Genomic DNA, 22,785 nt, shown 5'->3' with positions numbered 1-22,785 from the left:
CTGGGATTACGCTTGGCAGGTCTTTTGTTTCTGGGGCAAGGTTTGTTCCACCCATCCTCCTTCCCAGACCTCCCTCTGTCAGCGCAGTGCTGCTGGCACTTGGCGTAACCAGAGCAGGCTGCCTCCTGAGAATAAACTCTGAGGGTCTTCTGCCTGTGTTAAGATAAAGGCTGGACTGTAACTGAGCAAAGATGTATTACTGTTGCTTTTCTTTCATACCTACACACCTGCACCAAAAACTGTGGGACCTACACATCTTCACCAGAAACTGTAGGCCCTTCAGTCCTGGCCAGAGACAAAACGAACTCCAGCAAGGGGATCACCTTGCAGTGTTTGGATTGCCCTGTTTGTATAGGCTCAATGTTGTCCATCTTGAACTAAAAAAGAACAACCACAAGAGGAGGCCTGCTAATGTGTTTTCTTTCTTTCCTCAGTATTTCTGGCTTCTTGTGCTCTCAAGAGGATTGGTTGGCATCGGGGAAGCAAGTTACTCCACTATTGCCCCAACCATCATAGGAGACCTTTTCACCAAAAACACCAGGACCCTTATGCTGTCTGTTTTCTACTTTGCAATTCCTCTTGGCAGGTAAGTGGGAAAAAAAAATGTGCTGCTTTCATCTGGTTAGATTTTGGTTAGAAAAGACCTTTAAGATCCATTCCCACTGTTAACCCAGCTCTGCCAGGTCACCACTAAACCATGTGCCTCCTCGCTGGAACGTGTCCAGAGAAGGGCAACAAAGTTGGTGAGGGGTTTGGAACACAAGCCCTATGAGGAGAGACTGAGGGAGCTGGGGTTGGTTAGCCTGGAGAAGAGGAGGCTCAGGGGAGACCTTCTTGCTCTCTACAACTACCTGAAGGGAGGTTGTAGCCAGGAGGGGGTTGGTCTCTTCTCCCAGGTGGCCAACACTAGAACAAGAGGACACAGTCTCAAGCTGCACCAGGGGAGGTTTAGGCTGGGGGTTAGGAAGAACTTCTACACAGAGAGAGTGATTGCCCATTGGAATGTGCTGCCCAGGGAGGTGGTGGAGTCACCATCATTGGAGGTGTTTAGGAGGAGAATTGATAGGGTGCTTGACTGCATGGGTTAGTTGATTAGGTGGTGTTGGGTGATAGGTTGGACTCGATGATCTCAAAGGTCTCTTCCAACCTGGTCTATTCTATTCTATTCTATCCTATCCTATCCTATCCTATCCTATCCTATCCTATCCTATCCTATCCTATCCTATCCTATCCTATCCTATCCTATCCTATCCTACCCCACCCCACCCCCCCCCCACCCCACCCCACCCCTGCCCTGGGCAGCCTGTTCCAGGGTTTGACAACCCTTCTGGGAAAGAAATTGTTCCTGATATCCAAAACCTGCCCTGGCACAACTTGAGGCTGTTTCCTATTATCCCATCTCACAGTAAGCTCACATATCTCAAGCTGCTGCTGCTGATAGTTCTGCCTTTGGTTGGAGTGGCTTGGACAGGAAAATACTGTGAGCAGTGACTAATTAGTTGCAGGAATTGGCTTCTTTTTCTAGCCCTGTTACTGGTTCATGTGTCATTTTGGGGAAGAAATTGTTGTGGTGGGGTTTTTTTTTTGGTGTTGTTTGGTTTGGTTATTTTTACAACAATGAAGTAGAAATTGAGTACATAGAATCATAGAATGGCCAATGTGTAGAACCTGGCACTTGGCTGTGTTAAATCTCATGCCCTAGGACTCTGCCCATCTGCCCAGCCTGTCAAGGTCCCTCTGCAGAGCTCTCCTACCCTCTAACAGATCAACTCCTGCCCCCAGCTTGGTGTCGACTGCAGACTTACTGATGATGGACCCAATGCCCTCATCCAGATCATTGATAAAGATTTTAAAGAGCATGGGCCCCAGAAACAAACCCATGGCACCACCTCTGCACAGGATCTTGTCCAGCTCTGGGAGTTGATAGGCAAGCTATGCAGGCCCACCCTGCCTACCACCTCACAACAGCAGGTCAACTGTGATTTAGAAAAGAAAAAAGGAAATGAAAGCACAATCACAGATTCCCCTCCTGTCCCAGCTCTCAGATGCTGCATTGGGCTGATGAGGGAACTCAACTGAAAGAAAGAGCCAGAGGAAATAACTGCTCCAGATCTGTCTCTTGGCTTTCATCAAGCATCTCAGGGCTGAGCTGTCCTCCACTGCTCTGCCTTGAGTGTGAACCGTTGTGACAGACTCACTCTCCAGCCTTGCTGGCTACACTAGGCTTCACAGATTCCCCAGTTGTTATTTCAGTGGCACTGGAAGGGACTGGCCACTCTTATGGTGCCCACCAAGCCATCTAAGATTGGCTTAGTTGTGTTGTGCTAATTTGGATTGGACAAATTCAAAGTTGGGCAGAATTTGGGCACAAGCCCTGTGAGGAGAGACTGAGGGAGCTGGGATTGCTTAGCCTGGAGAAGAGGAGGCTCTACTGAAGAAAAAGAGTAGCCAGGAGGGGGTTGGTCTCTTCTCCCAGGCAACCAGCACCACAACATGAGGACACAGTCTCAGGGGAGGTTTAGGCTGGGTGTTTGGAAGAAATTCTACACAGACTGATTGCCCATTGGAATGTGCTGCCCAGGGAGGTGGTGGAGTCACCATCACTGGAGGTGTTTAGGAAGAGAGTGGATGGGGTGCTTGGTGCCATGGTTTAGTTGATTAGATGGTGTTGGCTGATAGGTTGGACTTGATGATCTCAAAGGTCTTTTGCAACCTGGTCTGGTCTGGTCTGGTCTGGTCTATTCTATTCTGTTCTGTTCTGTTCTGTTCTATTCTATTCTAAACTCAGGGTAAAACTTCTGGTTTCTGATGGTGCATTTTACAAGTTAGAACATTCATCCTGAGATCAAACTCACACACATCCCTCTTGAGAAAAAAAGGGACAGCAAAGTCCTTAACTGGTGAGCAGACTCTTTTCCCAAGAGGGCCAAGGATGCCAGTTGCTTACAATGAGAATTCAGTGAACTGTGACTAGCAAGGAGTGACAAATATTAATCCTGTTTGGCCTGGAAGGGAAGGCTGAGGGGAGACCTTATTGCTCTCTACAACTACCTAAAAGGAGTTTGGAATGAGATGTGGGTTTTGGTTTCTTTTCCCACGTAACTAACAATAGGACAAGGAGAGATAGCTTCAACTTGTGCCCAAAGGAGGTTTAGCTTGGATATTAGGAAAAATTTCTTCACTACAAGAGTGGTCAGGCTTTGGAAGAGGTTGCCCAGGGAGACAGTGGAGTCACCATCCCTGGAGGTGTTCAAAAACCATGCAGATATGGCACTCTGGGACATGGTTTAATGACCATGGTGGTGGTGGGTTGATGATTGGACTCAGTGACCTGAAAGGTCTCTTCCAACCATAACAGTTTTATGATTCTGGGCCTTCATTATCTCAACATCCAACAGATATGTGAATCCATGGTTTGATGTGGGGGCGTGTCTGTGTAAGAATCCCCCAGATTTGGGGTGACTGTAGATGACAACCTGCAAAACTTAGCCATCTGCGCACTAAAAGCCTGTGATGGCTGGCAGCTGCCCCACAGCCATCCTGGCAGCTTTTAACCAAGGCAATCTCAGCAACAAATGCAGCAGGTCTGAGGAAGGGATTTTCACTCCCTTCTGTTCACTTGGAGAGACTCTTGGTCATGTTCACCTTTACCCTGTGAGCCACCTTTTGTCACCACAGTGCAATTCTTAGCACGTGGCTGAAGCTCCTGTGGTAACTTTTGTCATTCAGAAGGCACTTCCAAGAGTCAGGTCTGATGTTCTCCCAGCACACTTGTCACCTTCTTCTTGGTTTTTTTCTGACAAGCTTATGGAAAACTGTTTCTTCATGGGTAATTAGAACTGAGTACTATTAAATTACAAGGCCCAAAAAGAAATGTAGTTAGTGATGGAATGTGGTCTGTCCTTGAAGGGCACTTCTTAACTGAGAGCTTGAATGTGGATTTGTTAAGCATTCCTATTAGTGCACAGGAAGGTCTGATGTGGCATTTAAATTGGGAGAGAAATTCTTGTTGAGGCTGTGTTTCCATCCACTGTAAATTGAAAGGTCAGCCATAAATTTGAGATCAGTTCCCAAATTTCCCTCACCTTTGAGCATTTCTAGATCAACAGTGCTGGGAAGAGTTAGGCATTAGCCACCATCTGCTTCACCTTCATGCCCTGTGTTTCTTCCTGCTGAAAAAGAGAGCCTAGGACACAAATTTGATTGTGTCTCTTTTTATGCTGCTTTAAGAGCAGCCTGGCTGTGGTAGTCTGCTAAGGCTCTGACTGACTCTCATCTTTGTATTTCTTGCAGTGGCTTGGGATACATCACTGGGTCGAGTGTGAAGCAGGTTGCTGGAGACTGGCACTGGGCGTTGCGGGTAAGCCACTCCTAATACCACCTTCATGTGAGCTGCAAGGGTGGATCAGTGATGGGGAGACTTCTGTCACACAGCTCCTCAATCTGTTGTTATACCTAGAAGGTAAGAGGATTGGGAGTCATATCTAGGGATATTAAGTGCATAGCAGATGCACTCTCTAAGCAAACAGGAGCAGTATGTGGGTTTGACTGCTTGTGCTTTGGTTTCTCCCTGCCTGGGAGCGAGATTTTTTTCCCAATCACTTCATTATCAGCCCATCCATGATTTCTTGATGAGCCATTGGCCTTAAATCAACTCCACAGTGACCTGCTGTCAAGAAACTCCGAGAATGGCTTCCTGCTTTGAGGAAAAAACACTTTGTTCCAGTTTCCGCTTGTTTTTCTGCCCTGAGACAGTCGGTTTCCTTCTATTTTAACCTCTTGGGCCCCTGATAAATGTGTTGAAAAGATAATACACTCCAATCACATAGGCACAAACAGATCCTGCACACAAAGATGTCTTGAAAGAGCTGAGAGGAAGTGGCCCAGCAGAACTGTTGTCTGACCTTTGGCAGGCTGGCTGGCACGAGCCCCCATGAGGTGCATTCTCTGGCTCTGGCACTTGGTGAAGACAACAATTCTCATGGAGCTCAGGCCAACACCATTTTTAACAGCAGGTGATGAAATGCATGGATTCCCATCTCAAGCCAATGCACCCCTCTGTGACCCAGGCCATTCCCTCCCTGTCCACCAAGGGTAAGCCAAGCCAGGAAAATCGCCGTGAGCAGGTCATCTGCAGCTGGGAGGGTGGAGAGGCTTTTCCAGCTGTGGAGAGGCTTTTCCAGCTGTGGAGAGGCTTTTCCAGCTGTCAACCAGAAATGAAAAGTTGATTAGTCTACATCTTCACACCAAGAGGATGGCCACCTCATTCAGTAGCAGAAATACTCCAAGGGCAAAATTAACTTTTGAGTAGAGACCAGCGTAAGGAATATGAAAGCCCAAAGCTTCTCCTCACCCTGATCAATGGGCTTTAAGCAGGTTGATTCATTGGAGCACTCATGTGTTTCTCTCTGTAAAACCCAAATGATTAATGTGTGCAAAGAGTTCCTCACCAGCATCTTTCTCTTCAGATGAAGTGTCCATAGTTATCCTGAGAAATCCAGGCTGTTGCATGCTGTACCTCTTATGGGATCATGATTTCCACTGTGACAGAGTGCTCCATGGCTCCCTGATTGTACAGGATCATAGAATCAATAAGGTTGGAAAAGACCTCAAAGATGATCAAGTCCAACCTGTCACCCAACATCTCATGAGTACTAAACCATTGCACCAAGTGCCACATCCAATCCCCTCTTGAACACCTCCAGGGATGGGGAGTCCACCACCTCCCTGGGCAGCACATTCCAATGGTTAACAACTCTCTCTGTGAGGAACTTTCTCCTCACCTCAAGCCTAAACTTGCCCTGGTGCAGCTTGAGGCTGTGTCCTCTTGTTCTGGTGCTGGTTGCCTGGGAGAAGATACCAACCCCCTCTTGTCTACAACCACCCTTCAGGTAGTTGTAGATCAAGGGGAATCTGACAAGCTGCATGTCTCTCTGGTGGTTGCTTTGGACAGCACTGCTTAGCTTTTGCAGTCCAACAGCAAGGATGCTTCCAGACATCAGCATAAAGCAGCTTCTGTCCCTATGGCAATCATTGTGCTCTTGAAAGATGTAAAAGGTTTCCCCAGGTGATGCTTGCCTCTGTGGTCTCCAAATCCAAGAGAGGTCAGGAGTAATCTGTACTTCAGTGGGCTGAAGAAGCCAAAAGGGCACATTGGCAAGTGGCAGCTTTGTCTCTGGATCTCACAGCAATGTCAGTGTTTCCCTGGAGCACTGCTGAGTATCAGTGGGTATTGTCCTGCTGGGGGTTAAGCCTTTAGATAGAAATCAGAGAGGCTTCAATTATATGGCCCTTGAAAAAACCTCAACATTTCCATTTTCCCCCCCCAACCCAGTGCTGTGTCTTCTGTTCAAATGTGCTGAGGACACAGTGTCAGGCTGCCTCTATCCCTGGATGAAGGATTTTCCTGACTTTCCAGTTCTGAACTATTTTTGTCTTGCTTTCCCTAGCAGAATTCTGAGTTTGTCATCTTTGGTCATGAAACACTGCTCTCTGTGGAAAGGCCATTCTCAGGTTATTATTGGAAGCACAAGGGGTGTTTGGGAGCAGGAATTTATGTTTAAAATAGCCTGCATAGAAGAGATGATAGTTCAGTGACCAAAAAAAATGTTCCTGTGTCCCTAACACAGCTATTTTCCATCCTGACAATGAGGGAATTCCAGTGTCAAAACAGGAATCCTCTTTGTAGCTTGCAAAACACTCTGGGATCTTTGGATTTCTATCTAGTGATTGGGAGAAAAGATTTGCCCCTCAGTTTAAGAAGGACATTGAGAGACTTGAACATGTCCAGAGAAGGGCAATGAGGCTGGGGAGAGGCCTCAAGCACAAGTCCTATGAGGAGAGGCTGAGGGAGCTGGGGTTGCTTAGCCTGGAGAAGGGGAGGCTCAGGGGAGACCTTATTGCTGTCTACACTACCTGAAGGGAGGCTGGGGGTTGGTCTCTTCCTCCCAGATAACCAGCAACAGAACAAGAGGACACAGTCTCAAGCTGCACCAGGGGAGGTTTAGGCTGGAGGTGAGGAGAAAGTTCTTCCCAGAGAGAGTTGTTAGCCATTGGAATGTGCTGCCCAGGGAGGTGGTGGAGTCCCCATCCCTGGAGGTGTTCAAGAGGGGATTGGACGTGGCACTTGGTGCCATGGTTTAGTCATGAGGTGTTGGGTGGCAGCTTGGACTCAATGATCCTTGAGGTCTCTTCCAACCTTGGTGATTCTGTGAAACTGGGAAATCTAACCCTTCAATGCATCTTCCAGCCTCAGTTTTCAATATTTCTTGGTCTGCTGTCCACTGAGGTAATCTGATGAAGCTGCCTGAAAATGGCAAGCTGTTGTGGGTTAGGTGAAAGAGGGATGCATGTCAAGCAAGGATTTGCCAAGCCATCATGCTTCCAAGGTCCAGAAATCCTTCCCCTGGCCTCACTGCCTTTAAAAGGCTCCTACATGCTTCCAGAAACTAGCTGGTCTCTCAGCCCAGCTGGGAATTGGTTTCCAAAGAGTTAAATGTCACTGAAGAACCAAATTTAGATGAATCTTGGAACTTTAGTAGGACTGCTTCAGTCAGAGCATTCTCAAAGCTGCATGCTTCCAGAGTGAGATAAGAGTCCAGGGAATGACAGGGAGGAAGGAAGGAGCAGATGCCTCAGTGTGCTTACAGATTCTGCCTAACTGTAAAGAATCAAGCTGCTGAAACTAAATAAATGTAATCTCCTCCTTCCTGCCTGGTGACAGCAAGCCCTGCTGACTCCTGTGCTAATTCCCTGCTCCTTTCTTGCAGGTATCTCCACTGCTGGGAATGATAACAGGGACACTCATCTTGATATTTGTACCTGCTGCTAAAAGAGGAAATGCTGAACAACTCGGGGCCCAGCTGAAGGCTCAGACCTCATGGCTAAGAGACATGAAAGCACTGATTAGGAAGTAAGAGCACTTCAGCCAAAACCATTCCCTGTCCCTAATGGTGAATTGGAACATCCAGTGGCCTGTGCTCTTAGCACTGGGGGACTGGAAAGTGGCACCATGCAGGGAGCTGGGGGAAGCTTAGTCTGTGCACCTATGTTTTCATGAGGTACAGTGATGATGATGATGGCTTCCTACTTCTGCTCTAACACTTCCAAGACTGAGATCTAAGAGATCCCAATGCTTTGTTTGGCTCATGCTTCAGACAAATCAAGGCTTTTGAAGTGTAGAAGATGCTGTATTCCTGTATTAATTGTTGTGCCACTCTTGTTCAGACACTTAGACCCTTTTTCTTCCATGAGGGAGCTACGCTGCTGAGGGGAGAGTTAAGTGGCAGAGCGACTTAAGAGTGGGAAATACACAAAAGCTTGCAAAATAAGGCAGATTTAAATGTATCTGTGTAAGACAGCCAGGTGTGACTGAATGCCCAAGCACTGAATGTGCTCATGTGTGGAAAAATGTGGAGCTGTGCAGAAAGGTTTGTGTGCTCACCAGTGGTGCAGCAGCTCTGCTTGCTTCCAGAGCGCTGGCTGTGAATGTGCAATCACTTCTGAATTCAGTGTTCTCTTGGAATTCTGATGGGAAACTTCTGGTGTCCCTCATTTTTGGAACTGCTGGCTAGATTTGTCTCCCTGCTACTGCCATCCAGTATCAAAGGGCTATGAAAATTGATGGTGGCTTATAGACAGGAGCATTTGTCAATGTTTCTGCATTGCTTATGTAGGTAGTTTATCCAAAGAGTAATAGTGGGGAGGGAGAAGTGAAAGTGGTCATGCAGGTAAAGAGGTGATTTAGTGGCTAAGTAGTGACAAAAGTCCCATGAAAAATGTGAGGCAAATCTGAAGAGCTAAGTAAGTTACTATCAACAGAGCATCACATACGAAGAACTATTCCATGCCTCTTATCCTCCACTGCTTTGTACCTTGCATTGTTTCTGCCCCTTGGCAAAGGGAGGTGGCTAGTCTGGGAGAACACTGTTTTGCCACCAAAGCACTGCCAGCTGTCTGGGGCTCCTGCTTCCTAACTTTTACCACTAAACCTCCTCTTGGTTTCACCTCTTGCATCTCCGCAGCCGCAGCTATGTGTTCTCATCGTTGGCCACCTCAGCCGTCTCCTTTGCCACAGGGGCACTGGGCATGTGGATCCCTCTCTACCTTCACAGAGCGCAGGTGGTGCAGAAGACAGCAGAAACCTGCAGCTCACAGCCCTGTGGCACCAAAGACAGGTGAGATTCAGACTCAGCTGCTTTAAAGATGGGGAGAAGAGAGTGTTGGGCTTATTTACCAGAGGAAACAGGCAGGTCCCAGAGGGTCAAGTTACTAGAATGTCAGTAATTTCCTCTAGGCCTTTACAACAATGGTAGGAAGTGCTGGGATTTGTAAACGAGGCTTTATTTCTCTTCTTCAGTGCATGAAGTCAAACCAAGGGAGAAGTGGTGACCTCAGCTCTGTCTTGGTTCCCAGACTGTGGTGCAGAAGTCGAAAAGAGACTTTTGTCTGTGCCTCAGAGGGTGTTTGGAGAGCTGAGAACTTGGGTTTCGAAGCCCCATACTTAAGCTGTGATAGCAGCAGAGGAAGCTGGCAGGTTGGGTAGCCACAGTGGTGGCTGTAATTCAGAGGTTGGACTGCTTCCCCTAAAGGCTACAGAGGCTAACCATGAAGACTTCTGCTTCTACATGAGGGAGCAGCGTGCTTCAGTGCTCTGTATGCTGCTATGTGTGCTGAGTTTGGCTGAAGGATGGTACAGAGATCTGGGTCTGCAGTGCTCAGTGTTATGCAGTGGTTTGGGGTTTTTTTGCCAGTCCCAGTTATATAACATCACTTGCAGCCCAGAAGCTGGGAAAAGTAATCCATTGTTTTGTGCTTTACCTGGATGGCACAAGCCATGAAATGCTAAAAAAGCATTTCTCCAGGTGAATAAAAGAGACAGAAAAATGCTGCTGCTGCTTTTTCTTTTTTCTTCTTCTTCTTTTTTCTTCTTCTTTTTTCTTCTTCTTTTTTCTTCTTCTTTTTTCTTCTTCTTTCTTCTTTTATCTTCTTCTTTCTTCTTTTTTCTTCTTCTTTCTTATTTTTTCTTCTTTTTTCTTTTTCTTCTTCTTCTTCCTCCTTCTCCCTTCCTCCTTCTCCCTTCCTCCTTCTCCCTTCCTCCTTCTCCCTTCCTCCTTCTCCCTTCCTCCTTCTCCCTTCCTCCTTCTCCCTTCCTCCTTCTCCCTTCCTCCTTCTCCCTTCCTCCTTCTCCCTTCCTCCTTCTCCCTTCCTCCTTCTCCCTTCCTCCTTCTCCCTTCCTCCTTCTCCCTTCCTCCTTCTCCCTTCCTCCTTCTCCCTTCCTCCTTCTCCCTTCCTCCTTCTCCCTTCCTCCTTCTCCCTTCCTCCTTCTCCCTTCCTCCTTCTCCCTTCCTCCTTCTCCCTTCCTCCTTCTCCCTTCCTCCTTCTCCCTTCCTCCTTCTCCCTTCCTCCTTCTCCCTTCCTCCTTCTCCCTTCCTCCTTCTCCCTTCCTCCTTCTCCCTTCCTCCTTCTCCCTTCCTCCTTCTCCCTTCCTCCTTCTCCCTTCCTCCTTCTCCCTTCCTCCTTCTCCCTTCCTCCTTCTCCCTTCCTCCTTCTCCCTTCCTCCTTCTCCCTTCCTCCTTCTCCCTTCCTCCTTCTCCCTTCCTCCTTCTCCCTTCCTCCTTCTCCCTTCCTCCTTCTCCCTTCCTCCTTCTCCCTTCCTCCTTCTCCCTTCCTCCTTCTCCCTTCCTCCTTCTCCCTTCCTCCTTCTCCCTTCCTCCTTCTTTTTCTTTGTCTTTATTCTTGTCTTTTTTTTTTCTTCTTTCTACTTTCTTCTTTCTTCCTTCTTCTTTTTTTCTTATTTTTTTCTTTTTTCTTTTCTCTCTCTTTTTTTTTTTTTTTTTTCTTTTCTTCTGTCAGCTCTTCTGCTTTTTTAGCCTGGGGGTGGGGTGGGGAGGGGAAATAACATCGGGAAAACCTTCTTGCTGGAGCTGACACAATCCCACCCTCAAGTAAAGCACTTAGTGGTTTGGAGGGCCATCAACCAGAGCGCCCAGCGGGCAGTCTCAGGCTGTCCTGCAGAAATGCAGCGAGCAGAAAAGTACAGCTCCACTCTGACTGCCCATCTGCTGTTTACCAAGGGAACTTTTCCACTCCTTGATGACACCTACATTTCGAGCTGCCCTGGAGCTACTGTAACGGAGCTGCCAAAGATTCTGTAATCCGAGTCCTGAACCTCTGCAGCATGGAGAATCTTAGGCAGCTCCTGGCCCTTTAAATTTAAAAGAGCACATTTCAAAGGTATAACCTAACAGCAAAAGAAAGCTGCCTTGAAGTGGTCTGAAAGGGGTTAGGAAGTCAAAGTGTGTTGGAAGTCTCTTTAGTATGGGGCTTCAAAACCCAAGTTCTCAGCTCTCCGAACACCCTCTAAGGCATAGACAAAAGTCTCTTTTCTGCTTCTGTATCACAGTTTTGTTAGGCTTCCTTTCCCTTCAGCTTCATAGCGTTCTGCCTGTGACTTTCCCCTTATCTGATCAATGTGAAGCTATTACTTAGCTGTGTGCATACACAAGCAGCTGTACAATGCACCTTGTAGGAAGCTCAGCCCCACCCGGAGCAGCAGCATGAGACCTCTGCACCCCTTTGCATTTTGATCAGCGCCTGTGTGCGAGGCTGAGTTTCCTACGCTGTGTTTTTCCTAACTGCAGGGGAAGAGTGCTAAAACCACAAGCCCTCAGCAGGGGAGCTCCTTTGTTTTCTTTTGAATCTGGAAAGCCAATGTTCAGGTTTCTAGTAGTCCGTTTCCCCTAGTAATTTGTTCAAAGATTAAGTCCTTTGAGGGGGTAAGGGGGGGAGGAGGGAAGAGGGGGGGAACTCCAATAAATAAACCTGTCTCTCTTTTTGTTTGTTTGTTGGTTTTTTGTCCTTTTTACTAGCTTGATCTTTGGAGCAATCACCTGCTTCACTGGTTTCCTGGGTGTGATCACCGGGGCAGGGGCAACCAAATGGTGCCGGTCAAAAACCCAGCGAGCTGATCCCCTTGTCTGTGCCGTTGGCATGCTAGGATCAGCCATCTTCATCTGTCTGATCTTCGTTGCTGCCAAGAGCAGCATTGTGGGAGCCTATGTAAGTATAATCCTTTGCATATGCCAGCCTCACTCTTACCCTCCCTGCTAAACTCCTCAGAACACTCCCTGTGTTGTTGCCTGCAGGAAGCTTGAGACGTTGGCTTTGCTTCTCCCCTTCTGAATGTCCTTCATTGTGGCACAATCTAGATGTGCCTGGAAGGGATAATGATGTCTCAGCTGCTTAACCCCACTTAGTAAACTGTCCTCAGAACTCAGAGCTGGGGATATAGTGCATGCACGGAAACCCACAGCTCCCTGCCTTCCAAGTGCTCTCTCTGTACCTCTATCCATACCTCTATTCTCTTGCCTAATTCTTTGGTATTGGAAAATTGGCCACTCCCCATGCAATAAGGGTATTGGAGCTGCAGTGATACCAAATGATAATTGCACAATAACTTGTCTGTGGGCATGCTTTTGGCTACCTGCAAGTACCATTCATTTCCATACGTGGGTAGCTTGCTGCAGAGCAGTGTTAATTGTCAGGTCATTTCAATTTGTTGTTATCTGTATTGCCATAGCACCCAAAATCCCAGTCACAGCCCAGGAACCCACAGTACTTGTGCTGCTCAAATGGAGATTGAAAGATGCCCCCTCCCTGAGTGTTTGTAATCAAGGCATCAGATAGATCCAGACAAAAAGACTGAAGGGAAAAGGGAAAACTCAAGTATAGTAATCCAGCCTCAGGCTAGAATCTTGCTTCCAGCAGAGAGCAAAAATCAAATACACTGAAGAGGCCCCAGGTTTCCTTTCAGTGTACTGGAGAGAAGCCTAGGACCTGGGAGAAGTTTTAGCAGGGAAAGCAAGAGATGGTTGGAGATGGATCACCTAGATAGGATGGACTCAAAATGTGGGGAAAGTACAGTAAGATTTCTGGGTGGCTTTTCTCATTTCTGATAGCTTCCTTGATGGTTGTGCCCTGGCTGTCATCCTGAAACAGCATCCTTGAGTTCTGTATGACTGTGAGAGGCAAGAGCCATGTTCTGGCCTGCGCCCCAGGGTGGTGGCTCTTGCAGACCTCCTCTGCTGTGACTGTTCTTAGACTTCTGTCATTGATCACACCATGCTAAAATGGAAGGGTTAGTGGTTCTGGACCCCTCACTGGCTCAAAGCTTTAAAATTATCTCTTCCAGGCATTTAGATGAGTCCCTATAAGATGATATTCTCTCACCATTCAGCTGTGATGGCCACCACATCGCTGTCTTCCTCCCTGATCTAGTCAGCAGTCAGGAGATTTTAACACCAACTTATTCTGGCATCAGCTTAAATGAAGTGTTCAGCACTCCAGCAAGGATCAGCAGAGCCTTTGCTTTTTAATTTCTTGGCTTTGGGGGGTTTGCATTTTTTCCTGGAGAAGACCTGCATTTCCATTAGCATGATCACCTGTCCCTCACAGGCTGTCAGCTCTCTGCTCCCTTCCTCCCCTGAACACACATGCATTTTCTCTCCCGCTCAGTCCTGTCTTGCAGATGGATTTGGTCCCTGAGGGCAGCTGCTGTTCCAGTTCTGTAGCAGCCACTCCTACCTGGAGCAGGTAGAGAGAGTTCTTCTTTCCATCCAATCTGTTCATGCTACTCCAGTATATGATTGCCAGTGGTAGAAGTGGCTGGAAGAGTGGAATATAGCAGCGTTCCTATCACCTAGCTGCCCAGACACTTGTGTGTTTATCTTCTGCTCTCTCAACTGGCTCTGTAGCCCAGGTAGTTCTTATTCTGTTTCCCTTGCAGCCTGTGGATTTGTGTGCCCTAGTCCAGCTCCTTAAAACAGCCATCTACATATCTTTAGGTCCCATTCTGCCTGAGATATTTCCTCTTTGAAATGCTGGGTTTCAAACCTGTCTCTTGAAACCCATTAGCTGCATGGCATCATCACGTTGCTCTGCTCAGACACTGCAGCAGCAGATTTTACACTGGTTTAAAGCTCCAAATGACTGGAGAGAGATGCTTTGCTTTGCCTTCCTTTTGACACTGTTCCAAGTTCCTGTTGTACCTCAATTTCAACATCTCTATCAATTCCTCCAAGACGTTTTATGGTCTTGCAGAGACAGCAAGTCCCAGGGTGAAACCTTGCCACAGAGCTTCTACAGCCTCTCTGTCTCAGCCCCAGGGACCTTTTGCTGACATGGTGGGGGTGATTTACCTCTTTCTGAGGCATCAGTCTTGCCCAGCGCTGACATCAGTGAGACTTGCTGCAAATCCAAGAGTACTGTGGGAGCCTTACCCAGCATTTCGGAGAGGAAAGTAAATAATGAAGATGCAGACAGATGTCAGGCATTGGAACAGGCTGCCCAGGGAGGTGGTGGAGTCACTGTCCCTGGAGGTGCTCAAGCCATGTGTGGACATGGCTCTTGGGGACATGGTTTAATGGCCATGGTGGTGGTGTTAGGTCAATGGTTGGACTCGATCTTTGAGGTCTTTCCTGTCTGAAACAATGACATGCACTTTGCAGACCGCCAAGGAAGTGGTTTATACCCTGCTTAGATTTTACTGTGAGAGCTGCTGGTGTGACCATTCTGAAACCTCCTCTATTTATCATTTTGACAATGCTAACAGATCCTATAAACAAAAACACTTGGGGTGTGGGCAAAGCTTCTATTGGCTCATCACAGATGAGCAACTGAACAGCAAACAAAGATGATGGGATGCCAGACAGCGCAGCTGGATTCTGGAGAGGGTAGATGTCTAGAGCTGAAATCCCAGTGTGAAATGGGGCTTCGAGAAGTGTGTGAGGAGTCAAAACCATGCCAGTGTCAGGAGCTATCAGTCTGTTCTAGAGGTTGCCCTATTTGCAGTGAGCATCCCTAGAGTCTCTCTCCAGCAAAAATGCCACATATCCTCATCTGCCCTTTGCAGTGGGTGAACTGATTTCCATAAATCCCCATCAGCAGCTGAGGGACTGACTCTTTTTATTTTGTTTCATGCCACTATCTTTTGTCCTACTTTTTGATCTTCCTCTTCTTCCTCTTTTACCAGTACCCAGATGCTACAACAAGTGTTTCATGGAAACACGGTGGTCGAGACCCCGTCCCTGGGGGTGTTTAAGCCCAGGCTGGATGAGGCTCTGGCCAGCCTGATCTAGTGTGGGGTGTCCCTGCCCATGGCAGGGGTGTTGGAACTAGATGATCCTTGTGGTCCCTTTCAACCCTGACTGATTCTATGATACTGTGATACTATGAACAATTCCAGACTGGAGCACTCTGCAGCCTGTAGCATGTCAGTGACTAATTCACAGGACTTGTGCTGAATTCCTGCAGAAAGGGGCAAGTCTTGCTTGCTGTGTGTAGCAATTCATATGCTACATGTGCACCATTCATACAACCTTAAGGCAAGCAGTTGCCTGTCTCAGTACTGCATGAGCAGGCAGGGCATGTTGGTGCTGCATTCAGAAGAGTTGAGTACATCTTTCCCAAGATCAGTCTAATCTGTTCAGCCACAGAATCCCAGTAGCAGCATCTGCAAAGCTGTAGTAGGACAGATTTCAGAGCAGATCCTGTGAGTCCACCTGTGCCCATGCTACATAGAATAGAATAGAATCATAGAATCAACAAGGTTGGAAAAGACCTCAGAGATCATCAAGTCCAACCTGTCACCCAACACCTCATGACTACTAGACCATGGCACCAAGTGCCACATCCAATCCCCTCTTGAACACCTCCAGGGATGAGGACTCCACCACCCCCCTGGGCAGCACATTCCAATGGCTAACAACTCTCTCTGGGAAGAACTTTCTCCTCACCTCCAGCCTAAACTTCCCCTGGTGCAGCTTGAGCCTGTGTCCTCTTGTTCTGGTGCTGGTTGCCTGGGAGAATGACACATGACTTCAGACTGTCAGCACCTTAGTTTATTGGGTTTGTGTTTCTGAGCTTGGCAGCTGAGATTTCCATAGCTGGGATTGTTTAATCTGGAGAAGAGGAGGCTGATTGGGGGCATCATTGCTCTCTACAAGTGCCTGAAAGGATGCTGGAGTGAGGTAGGGGTTGGTCTCTTCTCCCAATAATAAGGGACAGAAGAGGAAATGGCCTCAGGTTGTGCCAGGGGAGGTTTAGGTTTGGATATTAGAAAACAATGTCTTTCCTGCAAGAGTGGTCAGGCATTGGAACAGGCTGCCCAGGGAGATGGTGGAGTCACCATCCCTGGAGGTGTCTTGTAGACATGGCACTGTGGCACGTGGGTTAATGGCCATGGTGGTGTTAGGTCGATGGTTGGACTTAGATCTTAGTGATCTTAGAGGTCTTTGTCAAGCAAACAATTTTATGTCTAGACCAGTGGACAGTGAAGAATGGGAAAGAGGAGGTTTGCTAGGTGATCAGCTGGGCTGCAGGGACTGGCTCAGGCACCATCACAGAAGCAGCAAATCCAGTCACAAAAAGGAAGAATAGGGAGGGAGAATGTGGGGGAAACAAAGACAATTTTAGAAACAAATAGAGGAAGCTTTCTGTAGGTCAGTGTGCAAGACTTGCTAAATAAAGCAAAACTATTCCTGGCAGGGTTAGATGGTCTGGGGGGGTTAGGCAATCCCAACTGGTGTATGGGGAAGACAGTGGTGGTGGTCACCACCATGACACAGCAGTGCCACCTCCCACCCTAGACCACCTGTGCAAGCAGCAGGGACCAGGGCAGCTATTGTGGCTGTCAGAATGACAAAGCTCATGAGCCCATCACAAAAGGACATCCCTCTGGATGTTTCCTCAGAGCCAAGTGTACCTTGTCTTTCTTACCAGCTTTGTTTTAGCAGTGAATTGCAGACTATTCGACATAACAAAACCTGAACATAGGGCAATTAAAAGGGGAAGCTTCAATAACCAGGACCCAAATCTCCATGGCTGTTATGCCCAACTACCAAGAGGGATTCCAGGAGTAATGTGTTCTCTTTAGATGCCACAAAAAGAAATGGGTTAGCTGGGCAAAAAGCAGCCTTTTGGGGGAGAGGAAATGAGTTTTGCTTGGCTCCTTACTGGTGGAGAATGGGGGAGCTGGTTTTTACAAGCCTGGTTATGCAGCATTTCATCTGTGCTCTGCTCTTCATAACACACAGAGGAAGAGAGAAATGCATGTGGGAGATGTTCCAGCCTTGGGTTTTTTTAAGCCCATTTCACCTATGTTTCTTTGCAGTGTAAAAGCAAAAGGTTCACAAGTGAAATGTGAGTGAAAAGCTTTTTGATGGAGGCAGTGTCACTCCTGAAGCTGTGTCACCTGCTCCATCTGACTCAGATCAATGAACATCTAATGATGAGGCCAGGTTAAAGCTGTTAATCCTCTTGATCATTTCCAGTCCTTTAACTGCTATAACTGTGGAACCATGTGGTGAACTGCACCAGAGAACTGATTTAGGTTAAAGGATAAGCAAAACCAGCCCCTCTTTCCCCTGCTTCTCCTCAACAAAAGATTCCCTGCCCCATCTCACTTTCCAGCTCTGAATCCCTGCTTGGCCCCATTGGTACCAGCACAACTGAGAAGGCTGTATGAGATTCAGACTCAATGGGGTCCTGGGCAGCCTGATCTAGTTGGAGGTGTCCTGGCTTACTGCAAGGGAGCTGGACAAGATGACCTCTGAGGGTCCCAATATGTGAATGTGTGAGATGGGAGTAAGTAAGGAGGGAGTGCTAGCAGCAGAAAGGATTTGTGGTGGCTGTTCATACCACACCACTACAAAAAGCAGCTCTTATCCCACTACATACAGAGGGCTTTTAAGATACCTTGTTCATGCTCTCCATAGTCAGGAGCTGCATTTCAGTGTTGCAAACCCCACGCTTAAGCCCTGTCTTGGCTATCCGCAGCTAGCACCAGCACCACCCTTGAGCTGTCACAGTGCCTATGCCTGTGTCCCCCTCACAGCACTGTGCTGCCAGGGGAGGGAAGGGATCTTGCACACAGTGGGCAGAGAACCTGGAGAAGAGGAAGCTCAGGGGAGTCCTTATTGCTCTCTACAACTACCTGAAGGGAGGTTGTAGCCAGGGTGGGGGTTGGTCTCTTCTCCCAGGCAATCATCACCAGAACAAGAGGACACAGCCTCAAGCTGCACCAGGGGAAGTTTAGGCTGGGTGTTAAGAAGAAGTTCTTCACAGAAAGAGAGATTGGCCATTTGAATGTGCTGCCTAGGGAGGTGGTGGTGTCACCATCACTGGAGGGGTTTAGGAAGAGACTGGATGGGGTGCTTGGTGCCACGGTTTAGTCGATTAGATAGTGTTGGATGATAGGTTGGCCTTGATGATCTCAAAGGTCTTTTCCAACCTGGTTAATTCTATATTCTAGTCTATATTAATTTGGCTTACTACAGAGCAAGCTTTACACCTCACTTGATTGCTAGTGCTGAAAATGACTGTGTTTAGGGGGTTTGTGGCTGCCTCACCTTTCCCAGCTGGCTTTTCGCAACGGTCTGACGCAAGAATGGTAGCCTAGGGCTGTCTCTTCTTGCTGCCTCCTCATATTCTTCTGCAACCAAAAGTGCCAGCCTTTTATTTATCAGCTCTGTAGACCATCAACAGTTCACACTAACAAAGTCACGGGCCAACCCTCTAGAGCTCTAACAAAAGCCTCTCCCTTCCTAACGTTCAGGATGAAGCACGGCCGTTAACGCGGAGCGCGTTGGGCAGGTTGGAAGCAGATAAGCAAGGAAAGAAAGTTTGTGGCAGGTCCTTTTCCCTTTGAATGTCAAGTGAATAAATCTTCTCCCTTTCTTTTTTTTTTTCTTTTCTGTGTGTTTTGTCACAACAGATTTGCATTTTTATCGGAGAAACTCTTCTGTTTTCAAACTGGGCTATCACAGCAGACATACTAATGGTGAGTGGACTTTGGAACAGCATCTTTCTCTCCTGGTGTGGCCAGAGCAGTCTCTCAGCTTGCAAAACCAACCTGAGTTCACAATTTCTTCCAAATCCCTAGCCCCTGCTTCAGCTTATTCCTTTTTGTTTTTTTGCTGGCAGTTTGCTTTGCTTTTTTTTTGTTTGGTTGATTATTTTTTTCACTTGCAAAGGGGAATAGAGAGGAAGGGGAAAAAAAAAAACCCAGATTCTTTACATCCTTTGTTCTGAGCACAAGGGAGAGAGAGGAGATGTCCAGAAAGGATGGCAGTACTGAATTCAAATAGTTTGGAATGTAAAATTAGAACAGCATTCAGATGTGGGGGCACAAAAAGTGCACAAGCAGAGAAATCAGGCAGCATTTCCCAACAGTCAGCACTTTAGTGGATTTTGTTATCAATATCTCAGCTTTGTTCTGCACTAGGAAATCCTTCCCTCCCTCCCTCCCTCCCTACTCTGGCCACAAAGGCAGCCATCCACCTCTCTCTTTGGCTCGACTCCAGCAAACCTACCATTCAACACATACACAATAGAAACCACCTCTGGGAGAGGAGAGGAGAGAGGAAAAGAAAGTATAAAGAATGTCTGGAATGTGTCCACCTTGTCCAAGAGGAAACTGTTAGGGACTTTTCACCTCCTGTCCTTCGTTTGCCATTCTTTTTTTCCACCTCACAACTTCCACCACGGTCTTTAAAATAGGCAAGGTGACCTCAGCAGCCAACTTTTCATGTGAAACAGTGTGGAGGTTTCACAGAATCACAGAATTTCAGGGGCTGGAAGGGATCTTGAAAGCTCATCCAGTCCAACCCCCCCCCCCCACCAGAGCAGGATCACCTACACCAGATCGCACAGGAAGGCATCCAGGCAAGTTTTGAGACTCCACAACCTCCCTGGGCAGCCTGCTCCAGGGCTCTGTCACCCTCACAGTGAAAAAGCTTTTTCCTCATGTTTACATCCAGCCTGGAGGTGTTTAAGCCCAGGCTGGATGAGGCTCTGGCCAGCCTGATCTAGTGTGGGGTGTCCCTGCCCATGGCAGGGGGTATGGAACTCGATGATCCTTGTGGTCCCTTCCAACCCTGAATGACACTACAATACTATGATACATGAAACTAGATGCTTCCACCAGAGCCTTTCAAACTCACTGCATCTTGAAATCCCATTGTGGGGGGCGTTACTTGTTGCTTATTGTATGAAACTAGGGCAGAGAACCATGACAGGGCTTGCCCTCGGTCTTTTGGCAGCTTGTTGACAGCACTAAAAATACAGAATCAAGTCTGGCATCAATAGAAAACTCCCTTGACTTGTATTTGTTGCCTGTGCAAACATCAACAAGAACACAATCCAGCCCAGTACTCCTAGATGGGAAGATAATGGTGTTGATGGATTGATTGAGTAAAGAGCTTCAAGCTTCTGCTTCAGTTCTGTTTATGGTTTCAGCTCAAGGAGGTGTTTAGGTTTTAAGGTAGCACACTGTAGGTGCCATAATTGCCTTGCTTGATGAACTTTAAGTCATTTGTAGAGAGAACACTTTGGGAGGTTGGGGGTGGTTAACTCTGCTCCTCTCAGATGTGACTGAAGCCCAGAGAAACAAAGGTTAGCAGTGTACCTGAGTAGCATTAGATAGCTTTTAATTACCGAGGTTCATTCCTCCTACCAGTTTAGCTTTAGTGTGGTAGAGCTCTGCCTGGGCTGCACAGGTGGCTTCTCTGTACTTAGAGGGGGGTTGCAGCTTGTGCTGAGTTCAAGGCTTCTGTGGCCATTCATTAAGTGGTATCTCAGCACTTAGATGTGTTGAGGAAGGAATTAGAGTCCTGTGCTTGTAGCTGCTCGTTACTGCCTCCTGCCAGAGATCCCTTCACATCTGACTTTGGCTGTGATGTTCTCAGGAGTGCTCCCAACTCTCTGGTCAGAATTAGCTGACGGACTGAAATAGCAAATCTTTTATATCTTCACTAGCATTGGCTAGAATGAGCACGGGCTTGGCCGTGGAGCACATCTGCAGCCCTCCAACAGTGAGTCTCAAAGAGCAGCTGAGGTAGCCAGCGCTGCTGCCAACACAGCACAGCTGCACAGAGGGGACCTGTCAGACATAGAATCATAGAATCAATAAGGTTGGAAGAGACCTCAAAGATCATCAAGTCCAACCTGTCACCCAACACCTCGTGACTAAACCATATCACCAAGTGCCATGTCCTGTCCCCTCTTGAACACCTCCAGGGATGGTGACTCCACCACCTCCCTGGGCAGCACATTCCAATGGCTACCAACTCTCTTTGTGAGGAAATTTCTCCTCACCTCCAGCCTATTCTTGATGCAGGCCAGGATGCCATTGTCTTTCTTGGCCCCCTGGGCACACTGCAGGCTCATGTTCAGCCTACTGTCAACCAGTACTCGCAGGTCCCTTTCTGCCTGGCTGCTCTCCAGCCACTCTGACCCCAGCCTGTAGCACTGCATGGGGTTGTTGTGGCCAAAGTGCAGCACCCAGCACTTGGACTTATTGAATGCCACCGTGTTGGACTCTGCCCATCTGCCCAGCTGGTCAAGGTCCCTCTGCAGAGCCCTTCCACCCTCTAACAGATCAACACCTGCTCCCAGCTTGGTGTCATCTGCAAATTTACTCATGATGGACTTAATCCCTTCATTCAGATCATCGATAAAGATGTTGAACATGTTCAAGGTCCTCCAGAAAATAAGTGCAAGAGAGAGAGAGAGCTGAAGCTTGACCTGCATTGTCTCAAGCTAACTCTGACAGACATTTTTCAACCAAGTACTTTGTTATATCAAGTGCACTAAGGAAGCCATCACTGCCCTATTTCAATTGCTGGGATGTTTTTGGTGTTGATTTCAAGGTGACCTCAGTATCCTGTCGCTTTTTAACAGTTTTTGTAGGGTTTGCCATCTGTCTTACAGCACCCTCTAGACAGCTGCAGTTTGTAGGGAAGCATTTGCAGTTATTTATGTTGCTATAGTGCAGAAGAACTCCCAACAGAAATGATTGGAAACAACTCCTGAGTTCCAGTTTCCAAAAGATGGTGCTTGGGGAATATGGTTTAGGGGTGGACCTTGTAGAGCAGGGTTATCAGTGACCCTGAGGGGGTTTTCCAACCTGACTCTTTCTCTGTGTGTGACATAGTAAAGAAATTAAAGCCATGTTTAAAGCTGGCTTTTGGCAATTGATGCCAACTCCTAAGCTAGCTCTTTTCTTGTGTGCTTAGAAAAAAATTCACTGAGTGTCATCTCTGATGCCCAGCTTAATGCATTACCAGCACCAGCAGCCCTGTAAAAGTGCTCTCCCAATAAATGTAAACATCCACTCAGATCAATGCAAGCCTGCAGACAGATGGTCTGAAGTGCATTTGTATTACACAAGGGGCTTGAGAGGATGTTTAGCCAGACAAAAGGTGAGAGCCAGGGCTATAACCGTGTTTGACAGACAGCTTCGCAAAGCAGCCCTCGCCAGAGGAAGGTGTGGATGTGCTTCAGCCAGACACACTTCAGATGTTTGGCAAATTAATTTCTCCTGATTACTATTTATTTGGTGTAATCAGAAGTGTGTCTGTTGTTGCCTGAGGCTGGTGAGGAGTTTCAAGGCATTATTAGTCTAAGCTTAACAACACTTGCATCATATACATAAATATTATCCTGTTTTCATGGATAAAAAGCTCTCAATAGTAGCTTGAACACTTCCCACTGATTTCATTATGCCAGAAGTGAGGCTTTTTCTGGGGAAGTGCATCCCAACTGATTTGCTATAGCCCTCCCAAGGTTCACACATCTCATGACTGCTTAAGAACCCCAACGGGCAAGTTGGTAAAGCATCTTCAGAAGTTTTTGCAAGTTTAATGGCCTTGGCAAGCCAAGGATGTTTGCTTATCATCTTCAAACTTAATTGTTGGCTCTTCCTAGCTTCGTGCTGCCACTGCATCT

General features: G+C 47.4%; 1 protein-coding gene across 1 annotated transcript; it reads left to right on the top strand.

The window, feature by feature from the left end:
* Window positions 1–434: 434 nt before the first annotated feature.
* On the top strand, window positions 435–18,873 carry LOC137440423 (sphingosine-1-phosphate transporter SPNS2; the record flags this gene model as incomplete). The annotated part of the gene is made up of 6 exons (XM_068136688.1): window positions 435–586; window positions 4,294–4,360; window positions 7,770–7,912; window positions 9,024–9,176; window positions 11,871–12,060; window positions 18,773–18,873. Coding segments are annotated over 6 exons (806 nt in total), but the record flags the coding sequence as incomplete, so codon positions are not given.
* Window positions 18,874–22,785: the final 3,912 nt, after the last annotated feature.

Source organism: Melanerpes formicivorus, unplaced genomic scaffold, assembly GCF_026170545.1.
Source record: "Melanerpes formicivorus ecotype bairdi unplaced genomic scaffold, bMelFor1.0.p_v2 SCAF_2992, whole genome shotgun sequence".
Taxonomy (NCBI): Eukaryota; Metazoa; Chordata; class Aves; order Piciformes; family Picidae; genus Melanerpes; species Melanerpes formicivorus.
This window is presented reverse-complemented; position numbering and strand designations above follow the sequence as displayed.